This window comes from Choristoneura fumiferana, chromosome 11 (genome assembly GCF_025370935.1).
Source record: "Choristoneura fumiferana chromosome 11, NRCan_CFum_1, whole genome shotgun sequence".
NCBI lineage: Eukaryota > Metazoa > Arthropoda > Insecta > Lepidoptera > Tortricidae > Choristoneura > Choristoneura fumiferana.
The window spans coordinates 13,614,637-13,635,753 of record NC_133482.1 but is presented as its reverse complement, the minus strand read 5'-3'; the positions used below and the strand labels follow the sequence as shown (position 1 = coordinate 13,635,753).

Here is a 21,117-nt window from a genome sequence, read left to right as displayed (position 1 = left end):
AAAAAAATACAACCAAATTGATAACCTTCTTTTCCTTTAAATCGCTTAAAAAAACGAGCTGTCGTTATCAATATATGACATGTCTTTGAAATGTTAGATGTAAGAAGTGATCCGTTTGAACGTCAGTCAGGTTGTCATCTGACATGGCATCACGCGAGCCAACCAATCCCTGCATTCTTTCTGAATTTTAACCAATCAACAAGCATGTCTATTTGCAACCTCGAAATTGATTCGTATTTGAATCATAAGTCGTTTTGGTTTTAGGTATGGCCACTTTTTGCGTGGAATTTGTTCTGAGTTTTGTTCTGAGACCTTCACCGTAAAGCTCGTGGTAAATTTCAAATGTAATTTCGCACATGAATTTCGAAAAACTCACCGAGGTGCGAGCCGGGGTTTGAACCCACGATCCTCTGCTTGAGAGGCCATAGGTCAAACCACTAGGCCACCACGGCTTCCCATGGCATTGTCGTATTTATATTTCCTGATGCTAGGGTTGGAAAAAATCGAAAATCAATGATTTTGACAAGATATTGGCATTTTTTTCCATTTGTTTTATATTATTAAACATTTTGGTTTGTGCATTTTTGCTTTAAACTGGCTACCCAAGCAATCATTGGGGTAACGTTTTAGTAGAATTTCGCCTTTAGAATTAATATCAGTAAATTAAGAAACCAATTGGGATTTTGAAATAGCTGAAAAACTTTAAACTGTATTTTAAATCAAAATTATTGAATTGTGCCAACCCTGGTTAAACAGCCTGTTAAGTTAGTGATTTCAGTCTAATATTTTGTTGTAGATTAAGCTTACAGCAGCTTAGACAAATGAAAAAGTATTTAACACAATGCCCATTATAGAAAACTGTAATATTAAACAGGGATGTTACAGAGCTCCGATTCCATTTCCGTTAAATTGGAACTTCCGTTTGGTTTATCCCATCCGGTTCGGTTCAGTTCCGTTACTTTTGAAACAGAAGTTAAGTATATCAATGTCAATGCTTAGCGCGGCGGCCGAACTTGAACGGCGTATTTTTTTTTTTTATTCGATGGGATGGCAAACGAGCAGGTGGGTCTCATGATGGTAAGAGATCACCACCGCCCATAAACACCTGCAACACCAGGGGTATTGCAGATGCGTTGCCAACCTACAGGCCTAAGATGGGATACCTCAAGTGCCAGTAATTTCACCGGCTGTCTTACTCTCCACCCCGAAACACAACAGTGCTTCACGGCAGGATTAGCGAGCAAGATGGTGGTAGCAATCCGGGTGGACCTTGCACAAGGTCCTACCACCTGCAAAAACAAACAGGTTTATATCGTCATTCGCTCATCGTCCCTCTTTGCTACTCTAACATCTCGTCCACCTATCACTCAGGCTCTGGTTCTTCGGTTCCGATTCCGTTTCTGATTCCGATAAACTAAATTGAAAACATCTGGTTCCGCTTTCAGTTCCAATAAAACCACATCCGTGACATCCTTAATATTAAGCATGTCTAAGACTTTTTATGTCTTTTGATAGGGGTGTGGGTGTTTTGCCTTTCAAATTGGTGTACCTAATGCATAAAGGGTGCGTTATGACTAGTCATAGTGCGAAGTAGACATATAGATAGTTAGACCTACTGTGATATTGGTTAGAAGAAAGGAAAGCAAGGAGTTTCATTGCAAGACTACCTTTTAGTTCAAAAGTGATTATTACACAATAATAGGTAGGTTAGATTCGTTAGGTATCTTCAGATGCCCGAAGGGCAGACCGCCTAGGAACAGGAGCCCTGCAAAATGCTGCTGAAAATATATGCCTCTGATTCATGTTGTAGGTATTCATAACAATTAGGCATAACGCGATTTAGGCTGATGAATAGTTTCTGATAGAGATATAGCTTTAAAACGAAGTAAGCAGTCTGCCAAAAAGGCTAACATCGTCCTAGACCCAAAGCTAATTTAATATGAAGTTTAGGCATAACGCGACTTAGTCGCTCTACGCATTAGGTGCACCAGTTTGAAAGGCGAAATTAGGCTATAAAAATGTTATGGAAACCTAATAAAAAGAGCCAGTAGCATACCATTCAGCACATCGACAACAGATTATTTCTACACACCTTTTAGGGTTCCGGAGCCAAAATGGCAAAAACGGAACCCTTATAGTTTCGTCATGTCTGTCTGTCTGTTTGTCCGTCCGCGGCTTTGCTCAGGGACTGTCAATGCTAGAAAGCTGTAACTTTGCACGGATATAAAGGTAAAGTAAGTATGCCCACAAAATGGTACAATTAAAAATTTGAAAAATAATTTTTTTTAGGGTACCTCCCATAGACGTAAAGTGGGGGTGTTTTTTTATCTCATCCAACCCTATAGGTCTTTTAAAACCATTACGGATTTGATAAGACAATTTTTCGTTTCAGTGATTTGTTTGCGAAATATTCAACTTAAAAGTGCAAATTTTCATTAAAATTGAGTCCCCCCCCTCTAAAATCAAAATTCAGGATGGTTAGTAAGAATGGTTATTCATTGATGGATAAAGCACCTGAACTATTTCGTTTGATTCCAAAGAAATGATTGAGAGAACATCAACACTAAACAACACCATAAGCGGCCATTTGTGTAAGTGCGTCTTGCATTAACGCATTCACTGCCACCGACGCATATATCAAACTTAAAACTGGTGTACAAATTGCGCTCTGACGTTGTCCTATTGGTCTTCTAATGGATACCATCTCATGTTGGGGTGGGAGGCAATGAAGAAGTTGATAGAATGGCTAAGTTAGCAGTAACGGATGGTATGTGTCTCTTGGATAAACCTTATGGTGCTGAGCTAATGCAATTAGCCAGGGAGAAGTGTTTTGCAAAATGGCAGGAAATGTTCAATATTGGATCCATGACTAAGGGCATTTGGTATGGCACCATAGAGAGTAAAATCTTCAAAGTACCCTGGTTTGATAATTCCAGCCTCCCCAGGGATCTTCTCGTGTGGGCTTTTCGCCTGGTCACATTCCACTAAACAGTTTTTTGAATTTGATGAGAGTTGTACAATCACCTTTGTGTAAAGGTTGTAATAAGACTGAAGACCTAATTCATTTTCTTTTGGAATGTGATCAGAATAAGGACATCAGAGACAGGCTTGTTCAATGGAGGTGTAAATGTAATTCTAAGTCGACCGCTTTCAGAAGAAGCGATGCTGATTTACAGGTTCATTAGACAGGCCTTTGAATCCAGAGACGTGGCTTCAGTGCAAGGGAGAGCGTAAAATTTGTAGTGTGGTGTATATAACTGAGGCTCCCCATGAGGCTGACATAGTCACATTTGGTGTACTAAAGCCTCGTTAAAATACTAGATAAAAAAAAACCCTGTGCCGCTGTCATAATTATTCATACATTTTGAACGCACATGTGCGTCGGTGGCACATGTGGTCAGTCAAGTCAAGTCAGGTGGCAGTGAATGCGTTAAAAAAGTATTTAAATTACTTATAAGTAGATCTTTAAATGTATATTACAATAGTATATAATAGTGACAATATTACAGGACATACACAGCTACAATAAATATCTGTCCGAACACAGCTGTTTGGAGCATGTAGTAGACGACTTCTTGACGAATTAAAATACAAGACAGCTGTTGACAGTACCTAGTTATTTAATTAGCAAACACAACACTGTATGATGCAAGGAGGAAAAACCATTGTAACACACACGCGAGGTTATGATGTGAGGGTTGTGACCACCATGAAAGCAGAAAAGACAAAGTTCCACCAACATCAAAAAGTTTTTTATATTAACACACAAAGTTAATAAACTTATGTTGCCAATAACTGCAATCACTACATTTAGACAACTAACTAGGTTTCATTGATTGAAGTATTCTGATTGCAATTTCTTGTCCAAGGCCATCCTCCTCTACCAGTGCCTGCAGAGTCTGGATGTGCACTCTATCGAGGGTCTAACTGACTTCGTCAATGAGCTCAAGAACTCCATAGACGCGGAACCAGCGAGGAAGGGGGTCAAAGCGCAAAAAGTAAGTACCAACTGTTTGAAAATAGGCTCTATGATTGATTGTTGTGTTGATTTGCAGAAGTTCATATCAATGACTTGCCATGCTATTAGCGGAGAAGCTACCCTTTCCTAATGATGTGCAACCAAGCGCATAAAGAGCTAGTTATAACTATTTGTGGTCCTAGTTTGGTCATTTCTGTGCCCCTGCAGGGTGTGCGCCCTGTGCCTGGACACCGCTGGCACTACACAAGTTGCAGCTCTGTGCCCAACTGTAAATTTTAGCTCAGCTCTAACAAAACTATCCTATGTCCTTCTCTGGTACAAAAACTATCTGTATATTATAATATTAGTGGGATAAGCGTCAGCTGTTCACAATTGCTCAAACACCCATTATTTCCAGTGGAGCACAGTGACCATCTGCCTGCCACAGTCCACCCTGCGGCTGGTCACGACCGGGGTCGTCCAAGAGCTCAAAGGGCAGAACCGGCGGATCCCAGCGCTGGCCATTGCCTCGGCCGTCGGTCAGCGCGCCAACGAGCTGATGCCCTGCTCCCGGGACGAGGAGTCCAGAGCCCTCATGTACTCTGAGGCCGAGAGGAAGGAAACCTTCAAGAGGTGGCCTCACATGGACTACAAGTAAGCCAATTTTATACACGGTGATTCGGGAGACGTGAGCAGGACTGACCCTACCGGATTCTGTTACTTATTATACCAATATTAGTGTGATTAACGTTAATCTTTTTAAAGGTCTCTTCTCTCTACCCACTGCACCATATCATATCATGACCGTAATAGAAACGGATCAGGCACGGAATATAACGCGACACGGACTACACATATTTTCACTTCTCATGCTCGTAAAGTTCGTATTTATGATAGATCTAGGCAACATAAAATTACTTTTTATGCTCTAGTGCATAAAATACAATCTTCGTCTAAGACCAAGGCAATCAGGTGTAAACAGCCACAAACAAAGAAGTTTGTACATATTTTTTTAATAATATTTAATTTATATAAAACTAAAAATCAAGAAAGACAATCGAAATAGATCAATAAAATTAAAAATTTATAATTATAATACTAATGCATGAACAATAAAAGATACATAGTAGGTAAGTGAACAATTTTTTCCACTGTTGCTATTTCATTTCCTCGCCATCGAACTGAGTACAGTGCAGAACTCGAGCATTAAACCCATTTCCCCCCCGACGTGTCTATCCATCCTCGCCCTACCGGCTCGGGTGGCTATATAGCCACGTTCATATGAACGTCTCGGGTAAAATGACTATTTATGCTCTTGTTGTACAATCTTCTATTTTGCCTGACACATTCCTATTACGGTCATGGTAAGATTATGGTATGGTGTAATGGGTAGAGATCGTTAAATGTTGAAAACAAAGAGTATTGAGTTATTTACTAAGTGCATGGTTACTCTGCAGTTGTGGGTGTGAGAGTTTTATTAGTTAATATCAATTACTGAGAGAGTGGGGTTGGCCCTGCTTACTTCTCCCGAATCACACCCTGTGCGATCGGCGCCTATTTTATTGCCCATGGGACATGGTCTTCTGTACTTCGCTAGTATGCCACTGAAATAGTTTCATAAGTAAATGTTTTCTGGAAACTTTATTTTCGGTTAGTCAATGTAAATATTTGCTAACTTGTCATTCACATATGAGATAAGGTGTGTTGGTGAAAGAAATAATTCTGTTGTGCAGTGCAGCCAGTTTTTTGTTTGAAGTGAATTTGCTTCAAAGTACATTATTCTCTTTTTGTGGCTATCCATAAATAAGATCACGCATATTTGAGATTTTAGGTTACTATTTAGAATCGCAAATATTTGGTTCATGTGTCCCAAGCCACCCTTCCCTAAAAATGGGTGGTTTTGAAAAATGGTATGCAACATTTCGTTGTGCGACAGACAATTGGCGCAACTCTTACCAGTCACTATTTCTTATGAGTAGGTTAACCACTAGTTAACATAGTCCAACATTTTGAACACCTCCCTCATGTCTGACATAATTAATAAAAGGTTTTATCTCTTTGCATGGTCTAAGAAGGAAATGCAGTAAGTCAGTGAACTATTTTAAAGACTTGTATAAAACATTGCTGTTTTTTCCCTCAAATCCTTCCAGGCAGAGCATGATAAGGACAACAGAACTGTAGGCTGCGGCCTGGACGGATCAATCCTATAAAATACTAACCAAAATGTTTGTAATACGCGTTAAATTTGTTTACTAGTCTACTAGACGACTGATTTCCGATGGTCTCGGCAGAAATAGATATTCAATACAGTAACTAATATAATCAATAACATAAATAACAGCTCAGAGCACAATACATTAACAAAATTTAGAAGGCAAGCAATGAGCAGCCTTATCACTACACAACAATCTCTTCAAAATATACTAGAAGTATTAATAAAATATATTTATAATAAATGTATTCAAAGCAAATCAGATATAGATCTCATTCTGAGAGGAGGCCGGTGCCCAGCAGTGGGACGTACGCTATAGGCTGGGATGATAGATCTTATAGTAAAAAATGTGTGTTTTTATAATAATTATCCGGAGAGAAAAAAGGGGAATACGATTGTACGGAGTAACGGTCGCCCGTATTTTCCTTAAACTAATGAAAGTAATCGTTATCGTTTGTCCAGATGGGCTCTACCAGCGCGAATGGCCCAGGCGGGCTTCTACCACCAGCCGTCGCCGAGCGGCGACGACCGCGCCATGTGCTTCACCTGCATGGTGTGCCTGGTCTGCTGGGAGAAGTCCGACGAGCCCTGGGTCGAGCACGAGCGGCACTCGCCCAACTGTCCCTTCGTACGCGGCGAATACACGCACAACGTGCCTATATCCGTGAGTATTTTCTTAAATCCAGAGATACTTGTTGCCTCCTCTTAGAAATTTCTGTAGATATTATTAAGACTCTTGGCAAGTACGCTTACATTTAAGTTGCGGCTTTCTTTGCAGGTTACGAATGCGACAGCGTGCGCAGTGCCCAGTCCGAGTGTAACAGTAGTCTCTAAAGGTAACACCGGGGAGCTGATAGCGACTGGCTCGACGGAAGGCAAAGTCAACATCTGGCGGTTCGAGTGCGGACTCAAACTGGCCAAGTTCATTCACCTGTCTCCGTACGACTCCATCTTTAGCGGGATACTGTCCACGGACTGCAATAAAGTGTGGTCTGCTAGCTTGGAAAAGGATTCTTGTGAGTATATTGAGAGTTAGTTATGTAAGCTTATGAGTATTTTTGTCTTCCTATACACAGTGAATATACTAGCCCAGAACACCTACCACTTCAATATTTGTGAAAACGTAAATCCGGTTCGACTGACGATTTTTTTATTTTGTTTTAGCCACGTACAGTCTCGAGCTGTCGGCAATGGCGTTCGTTGGTATGACGTCAAAACAGGAGAAATACCCTCAGGCACAAAATACAGAGGCCGGTGTAGAGAAGGAGACAAGCAAAAACAACACCAAGCCGTCCCTCATCTGCGCCGTCACCATCACAAGAACCAACAGCATCCCCTCCGACCAGCCAATCAAAGAGGAGGATTCCAGCAAAGCTCTCTTCGACTCCGGCGCCCCCGACAAGTCCAAAGAAAGCGTACAAGCCATGAACGACCAGAACGAAGCTAAGAGCAACCTTACACCAATAAACAAAATGCTCTTCCTGCTAACTTACGATATACACAGTTCTTTAGCGGGCTCCATTACAACCGTAGTGCACACTTCCAATAGCAGCGGCAATTCCAAACCGGGGGTCAGTAAGAAAGTCTGCACGGTCGCGAGAACCGACGACGCTAATATATACGACGAAATATACTTCCAGTATTCTGACGAGGACACGGAGCTTCCCCAGTGCACTAGTCTCTTAGATGAACAGATTAGCAATGTTATCAATCTTAACGCCTCCTCGAGCAAAGAGGATTCGAAGATGTGGGAACCGAAGAAAATCATTCTGGCGAAACATTACAAGTTGCTGCCGCCGCCGCCGCCGACGGTCCTGCTTCCCGAACTGCCTGAATCCGGGCAGGGTAGCATGCTTGACTTTGTAGGGAAAATATCGCAGTTGAAGAGCTGGAAGAGCGGCAATTTGGACTCTGTTGGGACTAAGCTGGCGGATCAGACTGACGCTGTGTTACAGCAAGCCGATCCGATCACACACTACCTCAATATGAACGGGCCACTAGAGATCTCTGACCTGAAGTGGTACGAAGGCGGCGATGGCACGGAAAAAGTCAAAATCACGACGTTCGGAGGAAGCAAAGTCGGCACACAGACCGCAATCAGCAATAGCAACAATGACGGCTTTGACAGCGATCCACCGCAAGAAGAAGTCGTATCCCAGGGCATAGCTATACAGTGCTTAAGTCTTCCAACTAAGCTGAACTTTAGAGAGGACTCTAAAGTCACGCATCTTCTACCCACAGAAGACAAGGAACACCTGCTAGTAGTCGTATCTAGTATCGACCCGGAGAAAGTAAGAGTAGAAGAAGAAACTGACAACGATGGCGACACCAAGATGGACGTAGACGATGTCGCCGATCAAGCCGACAAGACAGAAAAGTCTGACGCTAAAGCTTACTTCATTCTCTACAAAATTAATAGTAACACTTCGATTTTCACGCTTGAAGACAATCCCGTCACAATGATGGAGCTACCTTTCGACGAGAGTCCAGTTGACTTATGCTTATTGCCTGTAGATAAACAAGAGCAGTTCTCATTCGCTGCTGTGGGCTACGACGGGAGCCTCAGGCTTTACTCTTTACCAGACTTTAAAATGCTCTCAGAAAAACGCGCACCGAAGGGCCAGTTTACTTCGGTAGCGTACTGCGCTTCGGTCGAACGCCTCAGCGTGTCCACCAAACACGGCATGATATATTTCTACGCTCTCAACAACGGCGAGAAGGATTCCACTGGTGATATAGACGAGGACGAATTCGCGAATTTAGATTTCGAAATGCTCCATAGAACTCCCAAGGAGGAAGTATCCGGTGCCGCTCCGGCTCCTGTCATGTTGGCTAATAAGACTGATTTGGATACAAGCGATCTAGAAACTATGATGTCTTTGATAGGGTCTTATGGTACGAACACGACAGTGCCTTATAGCGCAGTCGTGCCGGGGTTCTGGTGCGAGCTGTCGCCGGCGCAGCGCTCTCGCTCCGACCACCAGAATAACCGCAGTTGGCGGCTGCAAAATACCTCCTCTACCTGGGACGAGCACGTGCTTGAACTCACCCTGCCTTACACAGTGTCCTTAGCTCACATAGAATTCGGGTTCACGTTACATTCGTCCTGCTCGGCCAACTTACCGATCATACAAGTGACACTGCTCAAGCAGAATTTGCACGGCATCGGGTACAAGAAAGACGCTTCCTTCGGGCACAGGTCGGACTCCCCGGTGCACTTCCCGGTCATAGACGCAGACATGTCTTCGAATTTGGAGAATCCTGTGAACAGCGAGGAGTATTTGCAAGCGCATAACGCTGAGATTCTAGCCGGGCCGCTTTTGCTCTCTTCAGGGTTAGATTTGACGCAGCAATCAGGCACTCTGATACTGACCAGCCCTAGACTGTACAGGGCTCGCGGTAGGACGTTCCTGATTCACATCAAAACATTGTTTGATCCCGCAAAGGATATGAGCAAAGGATCGATAAAATCAGGAGAGAGCAGCTCGAAGAAGTCGAGCTTTATAGGATGTGATTGGCTCCACCAGATTTCTTTGACGGTGCGCTCGAGTCCACATACCGACGTGCCTTTGGAGAGGCAGCAGCGTATCGCTATGCTCGAATCCAACAGCTTTCTAGACACGCTATGCGAGATAGCTGTGAGCAGAGATGACAGCGAAAAGCGCAAATTGGCACTCGATTTGCTTATATGGGTGATCTCCATAAGACTGCAGAGGCTGAGATTGGCAAAGACTGAGAAAGGGAAGGACAAGGACGCGCAAACCCCTGTTGAAATACAGCAGCTAGAGTGCGTCAAGATAGTAGAGAAGCACACCGATGCTTTGATCAAGAACTGTATTCTGTGCGCGAACAGGAGCTTCGCCAAGAAATGCGTTAAGATCATCCTGATTACCAGCGAGTAAGTATAAAAGCTATCCTATTCTACAAGTTAACAGTTTTGGTCACATAATCTTAGAAATATACTTCTTTTTGGATGATTTTCTTGCGTTTTGACTAACAACACGATCCTCTGCTTGACCAAGGCTAACTATAGGTCAAATTCACTGGCCACAGTGCACTATAAACTAAAAAACCAAGTTTCGCATATGAGTCTCCGGCGCGCTGCGCTGGCTGGTGGCGCTGGCGCAGCACGCGACGCACGAGCTGGTCGCGCGCTGCCTCGCGCTGCTGGAGCAGGCGGCGCGGTGTCTGAAGCGCGGGGACGACTACCACCACCTGCTGCGGGCCAGGTCAGTCATCATCAGACGTCACCCCGTACGGGGCGCGTGCAGTCTCCGGGCGCGCTGCGCTGGCTGGTGGCGCTGGCGCAGCACGCGACGCAGCGCGGCGCGGCCGGCGAGCTGGTCGCGCGCTGCCTCGCGCTGCTGGAGCAGGCGGCGCGGTGTCTGACTGAGCGCGGGGACGACTACCACCACCTGCTGCGGGCCAGGTCAGTCATCATCAGACGTCACCCCGTACGGGGCGCGTGCAGTCTCCGGGCGCGCTGCGCTGGCTGGTGGCGCTGGCGCAGCACGCGACGCAGCGCGGCGCGGCCGGCGAGCTGGTCGCGCGCTGCCTCGCGCTGCTGGAGCAGGCGGCGCGGTGTCTGACAGAGCGCGGGGACGACTACCACCACCTGCTGCGGGCCAGGTCAGTCATCATCAGACGTCACCCCGTACGGGGCGCGTGCGGTCTCCGGGCGCGCTGCGCTGGCTGGTGGCGCTGGCGCAGCACGCTATGATTTCTTTGGATAATGTATGGGATGTCAACATGACATAAGTAACTGTAAGGTTGTGGAAACTGGTACGTGATTCAGTTTCCTTGATTGTACCATGGATCTCCTTGTCATTACGAAATACAAACTCCTTTTTGAAAGAAGAAAGAACGAAAGAAAGAAAATACGTTTATTTCACGCCATTAAACAAACATAGAACAGATAAAGACATACATGACGCTAAATAGGTCCCCACTCAGCATAATGCCACGGCAAGCCGTGGCGCTGATTTTCACTGAGGACTCTTTTAAATTTCTGTTAATGTAGTTACTAAACTTATGGCATGTTTCCAATCAGATTCGGTCTATATGGACTCCCGCTAGAGCGAGCAGTGTTCGCGGCAGAAACCCCCGAGCTCGGCCGGGGTTCATCGACCCCCGTAACATACGCGAGCGTCCTCTCCGGAGACACCTCAGCCCCGCCAGCTGCGAAGCCGGACTACCAGTTGAAAGACTTACTCAATCTGCCACAGGACATGGGTAAGTTTACAAGACTATTTTGTGGGGTGTATGTTGACTAACGTGCTTGGCGATGATTTCGTGCTTTGAGTTGGAGTTTGATGGAGTTGCTATACGAAGTAAACTCTCGGGAGTTAACTCAGACGAACTTTAGCTGTAGAGAACGTAGGTAGTAAAGAACATCGTGGAATTGATCGTGTCAAAAACAATATTTTTTAAGGACCTGCTAGCATACTTTTTTCTATCAAAATTCTATTTAATTGGCAAGTTCCATGCTATTAAGCAGGCAACATCCTGAAACATTTTTGAAACGCTCACTTAAAGCACGAAATCGTCACCAAACTTATAAACGGTAGCACGAATTACGAGCGTTTTCCACACACCTGTTCCCTATATTTTAAGCCTCACTAAGTCTATAAAAGCTGTCCCAACAAACTCGACAACAACTAATCTAAAACAATGAATGGGACCCTAATCCAAAGAAGTTGTGATGTGCTTAGATTTTCTCCCAATGTAGTAACACATTATAACTGCGACGGGCCTGTGTAGTGGCTAGTAGTTCCTCGCTCACGATTCAAGCTACCGTTGCCCCCCGGGTGTTTCCGTTCTGACCTCCCCGCTTCCGCTGGCAGGCGAACTGCCGCCCCCGCCCGCCGCCAAAGCCGACTCCCAGCTAAAGGATCTACTCAACCTCCCCCAGATTCCGGGTATGTTTGTGTCACGGTGCGAGGCCTACATTTGTGATCGGCATTTGTCACCGATCAGCTGTTCACCAACAAAACGACAATGCCTGTTAGTTATATGCCTCTTAAAAGATTAGGCGAGTTGAGTTTTGAATCGTTTCAACCGCCCTTTCCGTGTGTTATGAAAGTCTAAGGATACGGTTCATGAACTAAAACCAGCAGCGGCGGCCTTACCCATTGCGAGGCTCCGGGCGGCAGGTCTTTGCGAAGCCCTTTGTCCTTCGTAAAAAGTATGTGATCCGAAAAGTAGTTAATTTTTTTTTTAAATTTGCCCTGTTCGCCACCCCCTAAGGCCGCCGCTGAAAACCAATTGACAAGATTTCATATTTCTAAGACTATAATTTGATTCGCTCTCTGTATTCTGTTTGGAAAGAGAAAGACGCTGATATTACGCTAAAATTACGCTACAATTATTAATACAATTATTAATATTACATTTTTTTTAAGATGTGCTTATTCTAAAAGGGTATAACTCCAAAACTACCACACAATAGAACCATTACTTTTATCTAGTCTCTTAAAAAAAAAGATCACGTAAATCTGACGTAGACGTTGCATAGAGACGTTGTCAAAATTATGACGGCTCCTTTTTCTGGTGAAAAAGGCAAAGGAAACATATCTATTCTGTGGTAGTGTTGGCAAATTCAGACATTTATATTTATATATTTTTTTGTATTTTTTTAAATATGGAGAAATAAATTATAATAAATATTTCCCCATGTTCAGGAGGCAAAACTATTTCGATTCCTGTAGTAATTTACAGGTGTGAAAAAAATGAAATCTTGTCAATTGTATTTCTGCGACCATAATTAACCCCACGCGTGGTGAAGGTGATTCTAAATTTTAGTCGACGAACATATTATTATTAGTCCATGTCGGTAACATGTGATACGGTGGTTGAAATGCTTCAGAGTCCCATAGCCATTTTTTTTTTTTTGTGAAAAGCCAATAGTTTGTTTGTTTGTTTATACTCTAGTCATAATAGTCATTGTTGATCTTATAGTTTTGCGTCATCAGGCCATTGCATTGGATGTAAATCAGACATAAGCCATCCACGGGTCTTTATTTGACATCTAATGCCAGTCTAAACACGATGATCGTCAAAATTGAGATGAATTTGTAAATTGAAAGTCAATTGCTGGCCACCGTTTAATAACTGGCCAATTTACACTAAAATCAGTTGGTCACCTATAAATATAATACATTGTTAGAAGTGGCCAGTAATTGACGATTTACCCTTATATGAATCGTCGTTTGCGCATGAACAGCTGATCACACGTCGGGCTTTTGTCATTCTGCTTCTGTCCATTACATATCTTAATCGTCCACCCACCATTAATCCATTTCGCTATACACTCGCATTTTTAATTTTACCCAATAAAATACTGAGCGGCAAAAAATCTGTCTTGAAAATACAAACTGAAGTATAGATGCACAGAAAACCAGAAAAATAAAGAAAGAAGCGGTATAGCACGTGGCACGGAATGCCGAGGACCTGGGTTCGATTCCCAGTGCTGGTCTTATTTTTCTGGTTTTTCTGTGCATCTATATTTCAGTTTGTATTTTCAATTTAGGTTTTACGGGATGACCGTAAAAGTAAAAATTTGGAATTGAAATAAAAAATACAAAAAGATTCTAAAAAACCAATCTTAAAAAATCTGGCCCTCAAATGTATGCAGAATAGATAATTTTGTATGAAGAGATGGCCAAATTTTGTGCCGCTGAGTATATTTATGTTGCATTGGCCATGATCATAGTATTTTTTTCAGTTTCATGTGACAGTTTAAGGTTAATTTTGTGTTATCTACATTCTACGAGGTGGCGACGGTAATACATCTCAACATTGAATAACATTTTATGTGCAATTTCAGTTTCAAGGCATGTTATTGTAATGTGTCATGTCTCATGTGCATTCACTTATACAATTATTTAACTTTTCGCTTCTTTTACTAATGTGCGTCTCTTTCGTATGACGACCTAAGTATAAAGAGACGGTCGTAAGCAAAAGAATTTCATTAGACTTCATACTTTGTTTCTTGAATCAATATTGCTGAAAAAGGTGGATAATAACTTTATTGTTTCTACTTAATATTCTGACTAAACATGGAGGACAAGGAGATGTACTAACATGTTGGTTGAGATAAGCCAACAGACTGGCTGAATACTTAATAGTTGGTCGTTACTCTTACAATTAATTTCCGATATTTTTTTAAGTGTACATTTTGATTTTGGTGATGATCAGTAAAGTTATGGTGATCGGAAATATTTTTTGTGTAGTCATTGTATTTGTCACCCTGATATACCGTAACCATTGTAGAAACGAAATCAACCACGACCCCGGCCGCGTGGTGGGCGCAAAACAATGGCGTCAGCGTCTTCGGCGCGGGGCTGAGCGAGGCGATGCCACTCCACGTCAGCTGCCACGTTGCGTCAGACGGAACGAAGCTAGAGTCTTCGGGCGGACGGCATCATCCGGCCGTCGCGTCCACGCTGCCTGGCGACCCCAACCAGGTGAGAGATCTGACCATTAAAGCTTCATCTATCTCACACGTGAAACACGCGTGAAGCTGCTAACCATCCCCGATCCATAAAGGGCCCCATACACGGTAAGATTCGTCTGTACGATCCGTCGCTTCAGACTGATTGAAATGACGAATCGATAGTGTATGTGTCAAGATCGTTAATGATTTACTTAATCGAAGACGCAACAAAATCCCATACAATCATGAATATCGTAACGATGAATCGATAGTGTATGACTCTTTACGATCAATCGTCACGATTTTCATGAGATCGATTGTACAGACGAATCGTACCGTATATGGGGCCCTTAAGGTGTCTCTGAACATGGGGCTTTAAATAAATGCAAAGGTTCGATTCTACTCACATAATTGTGCTACTTTTGTTCTGCAACTTTTTAAGAACATGGCCTGTGTTCATTTTATTTCTTTCATACTACATTAAATGTAATTTTTAATGTATGCTATAGAACATTAAATTAACGGCACATTGAAAAATGTTTATCGTAACCCGTTGCGCGACCAACGACATTTTTTGGGTAATTTTGGACTTGCCCCATGTTAAAGGGTGATCGAAACTAGTAACAAAAATTGACAAATCACGAGTACTTAGATACGCGCCACAGTGGCGCGCAGGGCGTTCGACGGGTTAAAAGGACAATTATTTAAAGGCCCTCGCATCGTAATGTCCGATCACTGATTTACAATACAATACAATACAAAGACTTTATTGTACACCAGAAATAGTAAGCGATAAAGAAAACAGATACACAAAGAAAAAATTAAGAGGTACAGCAATACAGCAATAGGCGGCCTTATCGCTTAAGAGCGATCTTTTCCAGGCAACCTTTGACGATTAAACTTTGAGGATCAATACATTCGAGTCGTAAATCCAAACTACTAATAAAAAAATACAATAAAATGTTGCTCTTGTGATTTTGCTTTGGCATACAACAGGAGTAGCGCTGATCAGTGCTAAGTCATACAATTTTGTTATTCAACCATACAATAACATCTGAGCCGATTTAGATGAAATTTGACATGTGCGTCGAGAGGGGTGTGCGGTGCGTGCAAGGAGGTGCACTTGCGCCCCCTGGTAGTTTTTTTTTAAGAACATGACTATGATACGATACAAGCTATAATTATGAGTTGCTTAAACCCCCCCTAGATACAGATGCAAGATGCAAAATACCCCCCTGAAAACAATCCTACTTGTGTCTATAATTTTATGGAAATAGTTTAAGTTCCGGGGAAGGATAAAAAATAGTTTTTATCCTGGAAAATTGCATAGTTACAGCGGGATAGGGATAAATGGATTATTTAGACACGAAGCCGCGGGTAACAGTATGAGGGAAATTAAAGCATTGTATTGTAAACAGATTTGGTGAACTAATAGTGATTATTTTTAAATAGCTATGGAGCGTAGTAAAAGAAGGGCAGATGAAGCAAATGTCTCAAGACCCCGATTCACTGGAAGACGTGGAGAGCTCCCTCATGGAGTGCGATCCGCAAGAGAAACTTGACTTTACTGAGGACAAATTATTCCAAGTACGAATAATATTGTTCTTTATTATTTTTCGGTTCTTTATTTTTTTTTACGAGATGGACGGGTGGCGTTGGTAAAGTAGAGGGTTCACTGTGGATGCAGAACGGGGGGGGGGGGAAGCTACGTCGTACGGCTGATATTAGATGATGATTAACCTGACTACGAAGCAGGTGCCGGGTTCGATCCCCGATCGATGCAGATATAATGTATGACAAATTCGCATGTTTATTTTCGAGTTTTGGATTTTAATATGTGTTGCTTAGGCGAGGCTTGTAGTTATTTTTTTGCTAAAACTCGAAAATACGCGTTTTCCCTCAAATAAGACAAGCTAGATCGATTGTGCACCCCTGAGAACATCCACATAGCGAATTTCATCGAAATCGTCAAAGCCGTTTTCGAGATCCCGAAATAAATAAACACAAGAATTGCTATTGCTGAGCTTGGATGGTTAAAACTTAACTACATAACTCCGAGTTAAGTGCCAACCAATTAAGTGACAAAATTTATGAAATTGTCATTGATAATCCAGGGCTATCTTACGATTTGATTTTTTGACTCTGGACCATGCAACTGGCTCTTAAGTTATTAAATAGATTTAAATATGCATTTATCAAAAAAAAAATTATTCGACTGTATGGCAAACGAGCAAGTGGGTCTCCTGATGGTACCAGGGTACAGGGTACAGGTACAGGGGTATTGGGTATTGCAGATGCGTTGCCAACCTAGAGGCCTAAGATGGGATACCTCAAGTGCCAGTAATTTCACCGGCTATCTTACTCTCCGCGCCGAAACACAACAGTGCAAGCACTGCTGCTTCAAGGCAGGATTAGCGAGCAAGATGGCGGTAGCAATTCGGGCGGACTTTGCACAAGGTCCAACCACCTGCAAAATTTTATCTAAATAAGTGTGCTTATCCACCTGTACCCAAAGAGCGAATGGTGTTTATGAAGTAAATCCTGACACATTGCACAACAATTAAGTTTTTGAACATTGACGATGTTAACCATTAAAAAAAATGATTAGGGGCTGTTTCACCATCCATTGATTAGCGTTAACCGACGGTTAAATGTGATGCCGTCTCCGTCTATTCGAACAAAATAAATAGAGACGGCATCACACCTAACCTCCAGTTAACACTAATCAATGGATGGTGAAACAGCCCCTTAAAGTACTACTTACTATTCTGTCGCACGCAACAAGTACACATTGCATTATTGTCTATGATTAAATTGTCAATGTTCATAAACTTCTTAAGGTGAAGTCAGACGAGCGTTATTTTTTTAGTCGTGAGCCGCGTGCTTTCTGCTGCATTCAATTGAACCGAATTCATAATGATTCAACACATTTCGAGTCGTCGTGTGGCACAAATTAGACTTTTGTATAAAACTGAATGCAGCAGAAATTACGCGAGACTCACAGCTCAAAAAATGACGCTCGTCTGGCTTCACCCTTAGTTGTGCAATATGTCAGGATTTACTTCACTATAGTACAGTCGAGTTAAACTTGTGAGAAACAATTTGATCAAATTATCTGAACACGCTTCTACGCCGTTAACAATAGTCGTGTTCAGATATTTTTGATCAAATTTTTGCTCACAAGTTTATAAACTCGATTGCACTCATAGCACAAGCTTTGCTAGGTTTGAAAATAGATCAATTGGTGTCAATGATTTAACTAACTAGATTCTTCATAATATCGGCGTCGAGTACCTTTCGTGGTCCGACGTATGCTGCGTGGATTCCTTTTTCATAACATTATATATAATATACTGAGCGGCAAAAAACTCTGCCCTCAGCACAAGCTTTGATAGGTAAAATAGATCAGTGTGCCAATGATTTAACTAACTAGGATTTACATAATATCGGCGTCGATTTACCTTTCGTGGTCCGAGTATGCTGCGTGGATTTTTTTCATACTTTATATATTATATACTGAGCGGCAAAAAACCTGGCCTCAAACGTATGCACTGATAGGTAACCCGTACGTGAGTGAGCCAAATTGTGTGCCGCTGAATATATGAACATGAAACTACCGTGAGACTCACTCATATTAAACGAAGGGCTACGGATTACGAAACATGTTTAGCTCCACTCGATTTAAGATGTGAGTTATGGTCAATATTTAATACCGCTGACTATATTTAGAAAATTACTTACATATTACTTATACTTATTCGCTTTGATATGAAATAACATTTGTATTCTTATATTTTGTATCAGGAGCAGGACAGTTCGGCTATTTCGTAGGGCTGCTTCTGACCCGCGTGCCGCGCACACGACTCGGTGTTGCGGCAGCCGCCGAGTCGCGTTCGCGTGCTCCTGAGAAGAAGGGCTACGAAATAGCACGAACATGTCGAGCTAAACTCTAATTAGAGACGTGAGTTACCCGTTAACAATTTCTGAATATTTCTCAAAAAGTTGTCCATTTTTAATTTTTCAGTTGTCCACTGATTAAAAAAAAATCCTGACGCTATTTCACCAAAAAAAAGTAATATTGTTTTTAAATATATGCAAAACTTTTGTGGTAAAAGCGATAATCTTTGTTATTGGATCAATAGAAAGTTTTTTTGAATGTAGTTACAAAATTACGATTTTTCCTCACAAAATTTCGTGACGTTTTCCTGAGACGTCAAGAAATTTTGGATGTTTTATGTAGTTTATATTTTATGATCTCGTCCTTAGGGTTAATAATTTCTTGACAATACTGATTTCTTGTCAGAATGTTTTATGTCCATTTGTAATTTGTAAAGGTGGCTTAAAAATTGTTTCTGTATTCGATAACAGGCATTGTGAAGTTTTAATTTATAAAATATATAAAAAATAGTCAAATACCGTATTAAAAATGAACAATTCACTAAAAGCCAACCACAAGTGCTGCCTTGTCTTGCTTTTGTCATTTCATTATAAAAGACTACAATTTTTTCTAACAGATAATCCCTTCGTGTTCGGACCTGGTGACGTTGTGCATCGACACTTGGGTGCATAGCGAGGAAACGGACTGCGTGAAGCTGGCGTTCGCCACTGACATCGCCAGCAAACACCTGGTGCTTACCGACATACAGCCGCCGCCGCTCTGTCGGTACATGAAGGTACGTAAATATTTGGTTAAAAAGTTTGATAGAGCTAGGACATGCTCTGAAGTTTGTTGGAAAAATCATTCTTAATACAAACTTTTTTGTTGCTGTGCTTGGACTCGTTGAGTTTCTTGCCGAATTCTTGAACTTGAACAGAGGTTTTTCCGAACCTGTGCTACATTTTTTTTGACATTCAAAAATGGTTGTTAATAGCCTACATTTTTATTATTATTGTTAGCCTATTTTGTCCCACTGCTGAGCAAAGGCCTTCCCCCTCCTCCTTTTGACTTTGACTTCGATCTTCTTCTTCTTTGATTTTACTTTAGTTTAGTATTACTTAGCTTTAGCTTAGTTTAGCTCGTATTTTGAGTGAAGTTTATGATTCCTAACTCCCGTCACCACATTGCAGATAACAACGATCGGCCGCTACGGCATGTCGGCCATGAAGTGCAAGATCCCGCTGGGCTGGTTCTACGGAGAGGTGGCGGAGGTCGCTAACGTGCAAGCGTCTGTTAACGCGCTCAACGCTCTACACCAGGACCTTACTTGCCGGTTTAGGTGAGTACGCTATGTGGTGCCTGTTACGTCGGAAAACTAAAAAAGTTCATTTTAACTCTTCTCGTGTCGTGAGGACTAAAGTAGTGCTAAACTTTTTTCTCGCTGTTATATTGTTTGCGAGAAAATTGATCGATTGATGATAATAATGGGGACATTTGAGAGCAAGTCTCTGCGACACGTGACAGGTAGCTGTCATTTTCATCGAGTGACAAAAATCGTATGTTCCGTTTTACCAAAACTATTGGTGTAGTCCGTCGTTAATTTCGGAAAAAAAAATGGAATTTTCTAGTTAAGTTTTGTCAGTGAGATTTGCGGTTTTGCGGAGCTAACGAGCTTTTACGTTTATAAAAAATAGTTGTTTTTCTTCGAAAGTGATCCGAATTATCTCAAAGTTTGTCAATTGTGTTTTGTTTCTTTTCTTTTGTACAATAAAGAGTTTACATACATACATACATACATAAACATAATCTTACAGTTTTATTAAAGGATGCGTCAATGTTTTTTTTTTACCCTGCAGGCTAGCAACAGGCAAACTGATGGACCTCCTCAATCCCTACCTAGAACTTTACAACGGCAACGCAGCCCACATGATGGCTTACCTGAATCTCCACAACGAATCCGACCCAAAGGTCCTAGCCGCGTACCAGGAGTGCATAGAGCTCCAACAGCAACTTCACACGTGCACTAACATTGTGAAGAAGCTGCAGAATAACTCTGATTGCAACGAGCAAGTCCTGGACCTCATCAACAGCGGACAAGTTACGCCTGAAGCGCTCCTCGAAAAAGCTTCTACGGACAAATTGAGGGTTATAAGCGAGAATATAGTCGATATGCTGCTGTATTTCTTCTTCCAAGTCGATAATGTGGTGAGTTTTTTTCTAAAAAATGCTTACTTTGGTGGCTCCTCGTTCTTTTGTTAAAAATAATATAAAAATGCAGTATTTATCTTAACAAAGTTACATGGGGAATCGATCGGGTAGGTCAACCCCGTCCCTCTTGGCTGTATAGGAGCCTCCCTTTTTTAACCTTTATTTATTATGACCTTTGATCAATAGGTAGTGAACATGTCAGTTCCAAAAGGCCAAGCCTCCCTTAAAAACATTAAAATTGTTTTTTGACATTTTGTTTGGCTTTTTGTCAACAAGATCTTATACTGTGAAAATCGTTTTGTTGTTATTTGTATTGTGTGACGACAGACGGATACACAAACTATTTTTCTAATGTCTTTCGGAACTCAAAACAGAGGATAGGTTTTATTTCTCATTTAAATCATCGGCATATGAAGAAAACCGAACTG

The 21,117-nt window shown here is 42.0% G+C and overlaps 3 protein-coding genes across 3 annotated transcripts in view; all 3 read left to right on the top strand.

The window, feature by feature from the left end:
* Window positions 1-21,117, top strand: part of LOC141432842 (dual E2 ubiquitin-conjugating enzyme/E3 ubiquitin-protein ligase BIRC6-like) — a 123,874-nt gene that overhangs the window by 14,899 nt on the left and 87,858 nt on the right. Inside the window, 4 exon segments of the mRNA XM_074094638.1 lie at window positions 11,331-11,343; window positions 12,014-12,088; window positions 14,442-14,635; window positions 16,057-16,191. Coding sequence (XP_073950739.1) covers window positions 11,331-11,343; window positions 12,014-12,088; window positions 14,442-14,635; window positions 16,057-16,191 — 417 coding nt within the window.
* LOC141432931 (dual E2 ubiquitin-conjugating enzyme/E3 ubiquitin-protein ligase BIRC6-like) lies at window positions 2,743-10,072 on the top strand. The gene is made up of 6 exons (XM_074094765.1): window positions 2,743-2,913; window positions 3,870-3,998; window positions 4,377-4,612; window positions 6,633-6,834; window positions 6,949-7,186; window positions 7,335-10,072. Exons 1-6 carry the CDS (start codon window positions 2,743-2,745, stop codon window positions 10,070-10,072), a joined length of 3,714 nt encoding a protein of 1,237 aa, XP_073950866.1.
* Window positions 16,851-21,117, top strand: part of LOC141432930 (dual E2 ubiquitin-conjugating enzyme/E3 ubiquitin-protein ligase BIRC6-like) — a 5,726-nt gene continuing 1,459 nt past the window's right edge. Inside the window, exons 1-4 of the mRNA XM_074094764.1 lie at window positions 16,851-16,874; window positions 19,119-19,277; window positions 19,672-19,820; window positions 20,338-20,686. Of these exons, the coding sequence (XP_073950865.1) occupies window positions 16,851-16,874; window positions 19,119-19,277; window positions 19,672-19,820; window positions 20,338-20,686 (681 nt within the window). The remainder of the gene's footprint in view (window positions 16,875-19,118; window positions 19,278-19,671; window positions 19,821-20,337; window positions 20,687-21,117) is intronic.

What these genes read in the sequence shown, in the direction of transcription:
- LOC141432931 (XM_074094765.1), top strand. Translation starts at nt 2,743, where the DNA reads ATGGCTAAGTTAGCAGTAACGGATGGTATGTGTCTCTTGGATAAACCT. An exon ending in TAGAGAGTAAAATCTTCAAA is followed by an intron (nt 2,914 to 3,869) that starts GTACCCTGGTTT and finishes TTCTTGTCCAAG; the next exon opens with GCCATCCTCCTCTACCAGTG. An exon ending in TAGCTTGGAAAAGGATTCTT is followed by an intron (nt 7,187 to 7,334) that starts GTGAGTATATTG and finishes ATTTTGTTTTAG; the next exon opens with CCACGTACAGTCTCGAGCTG.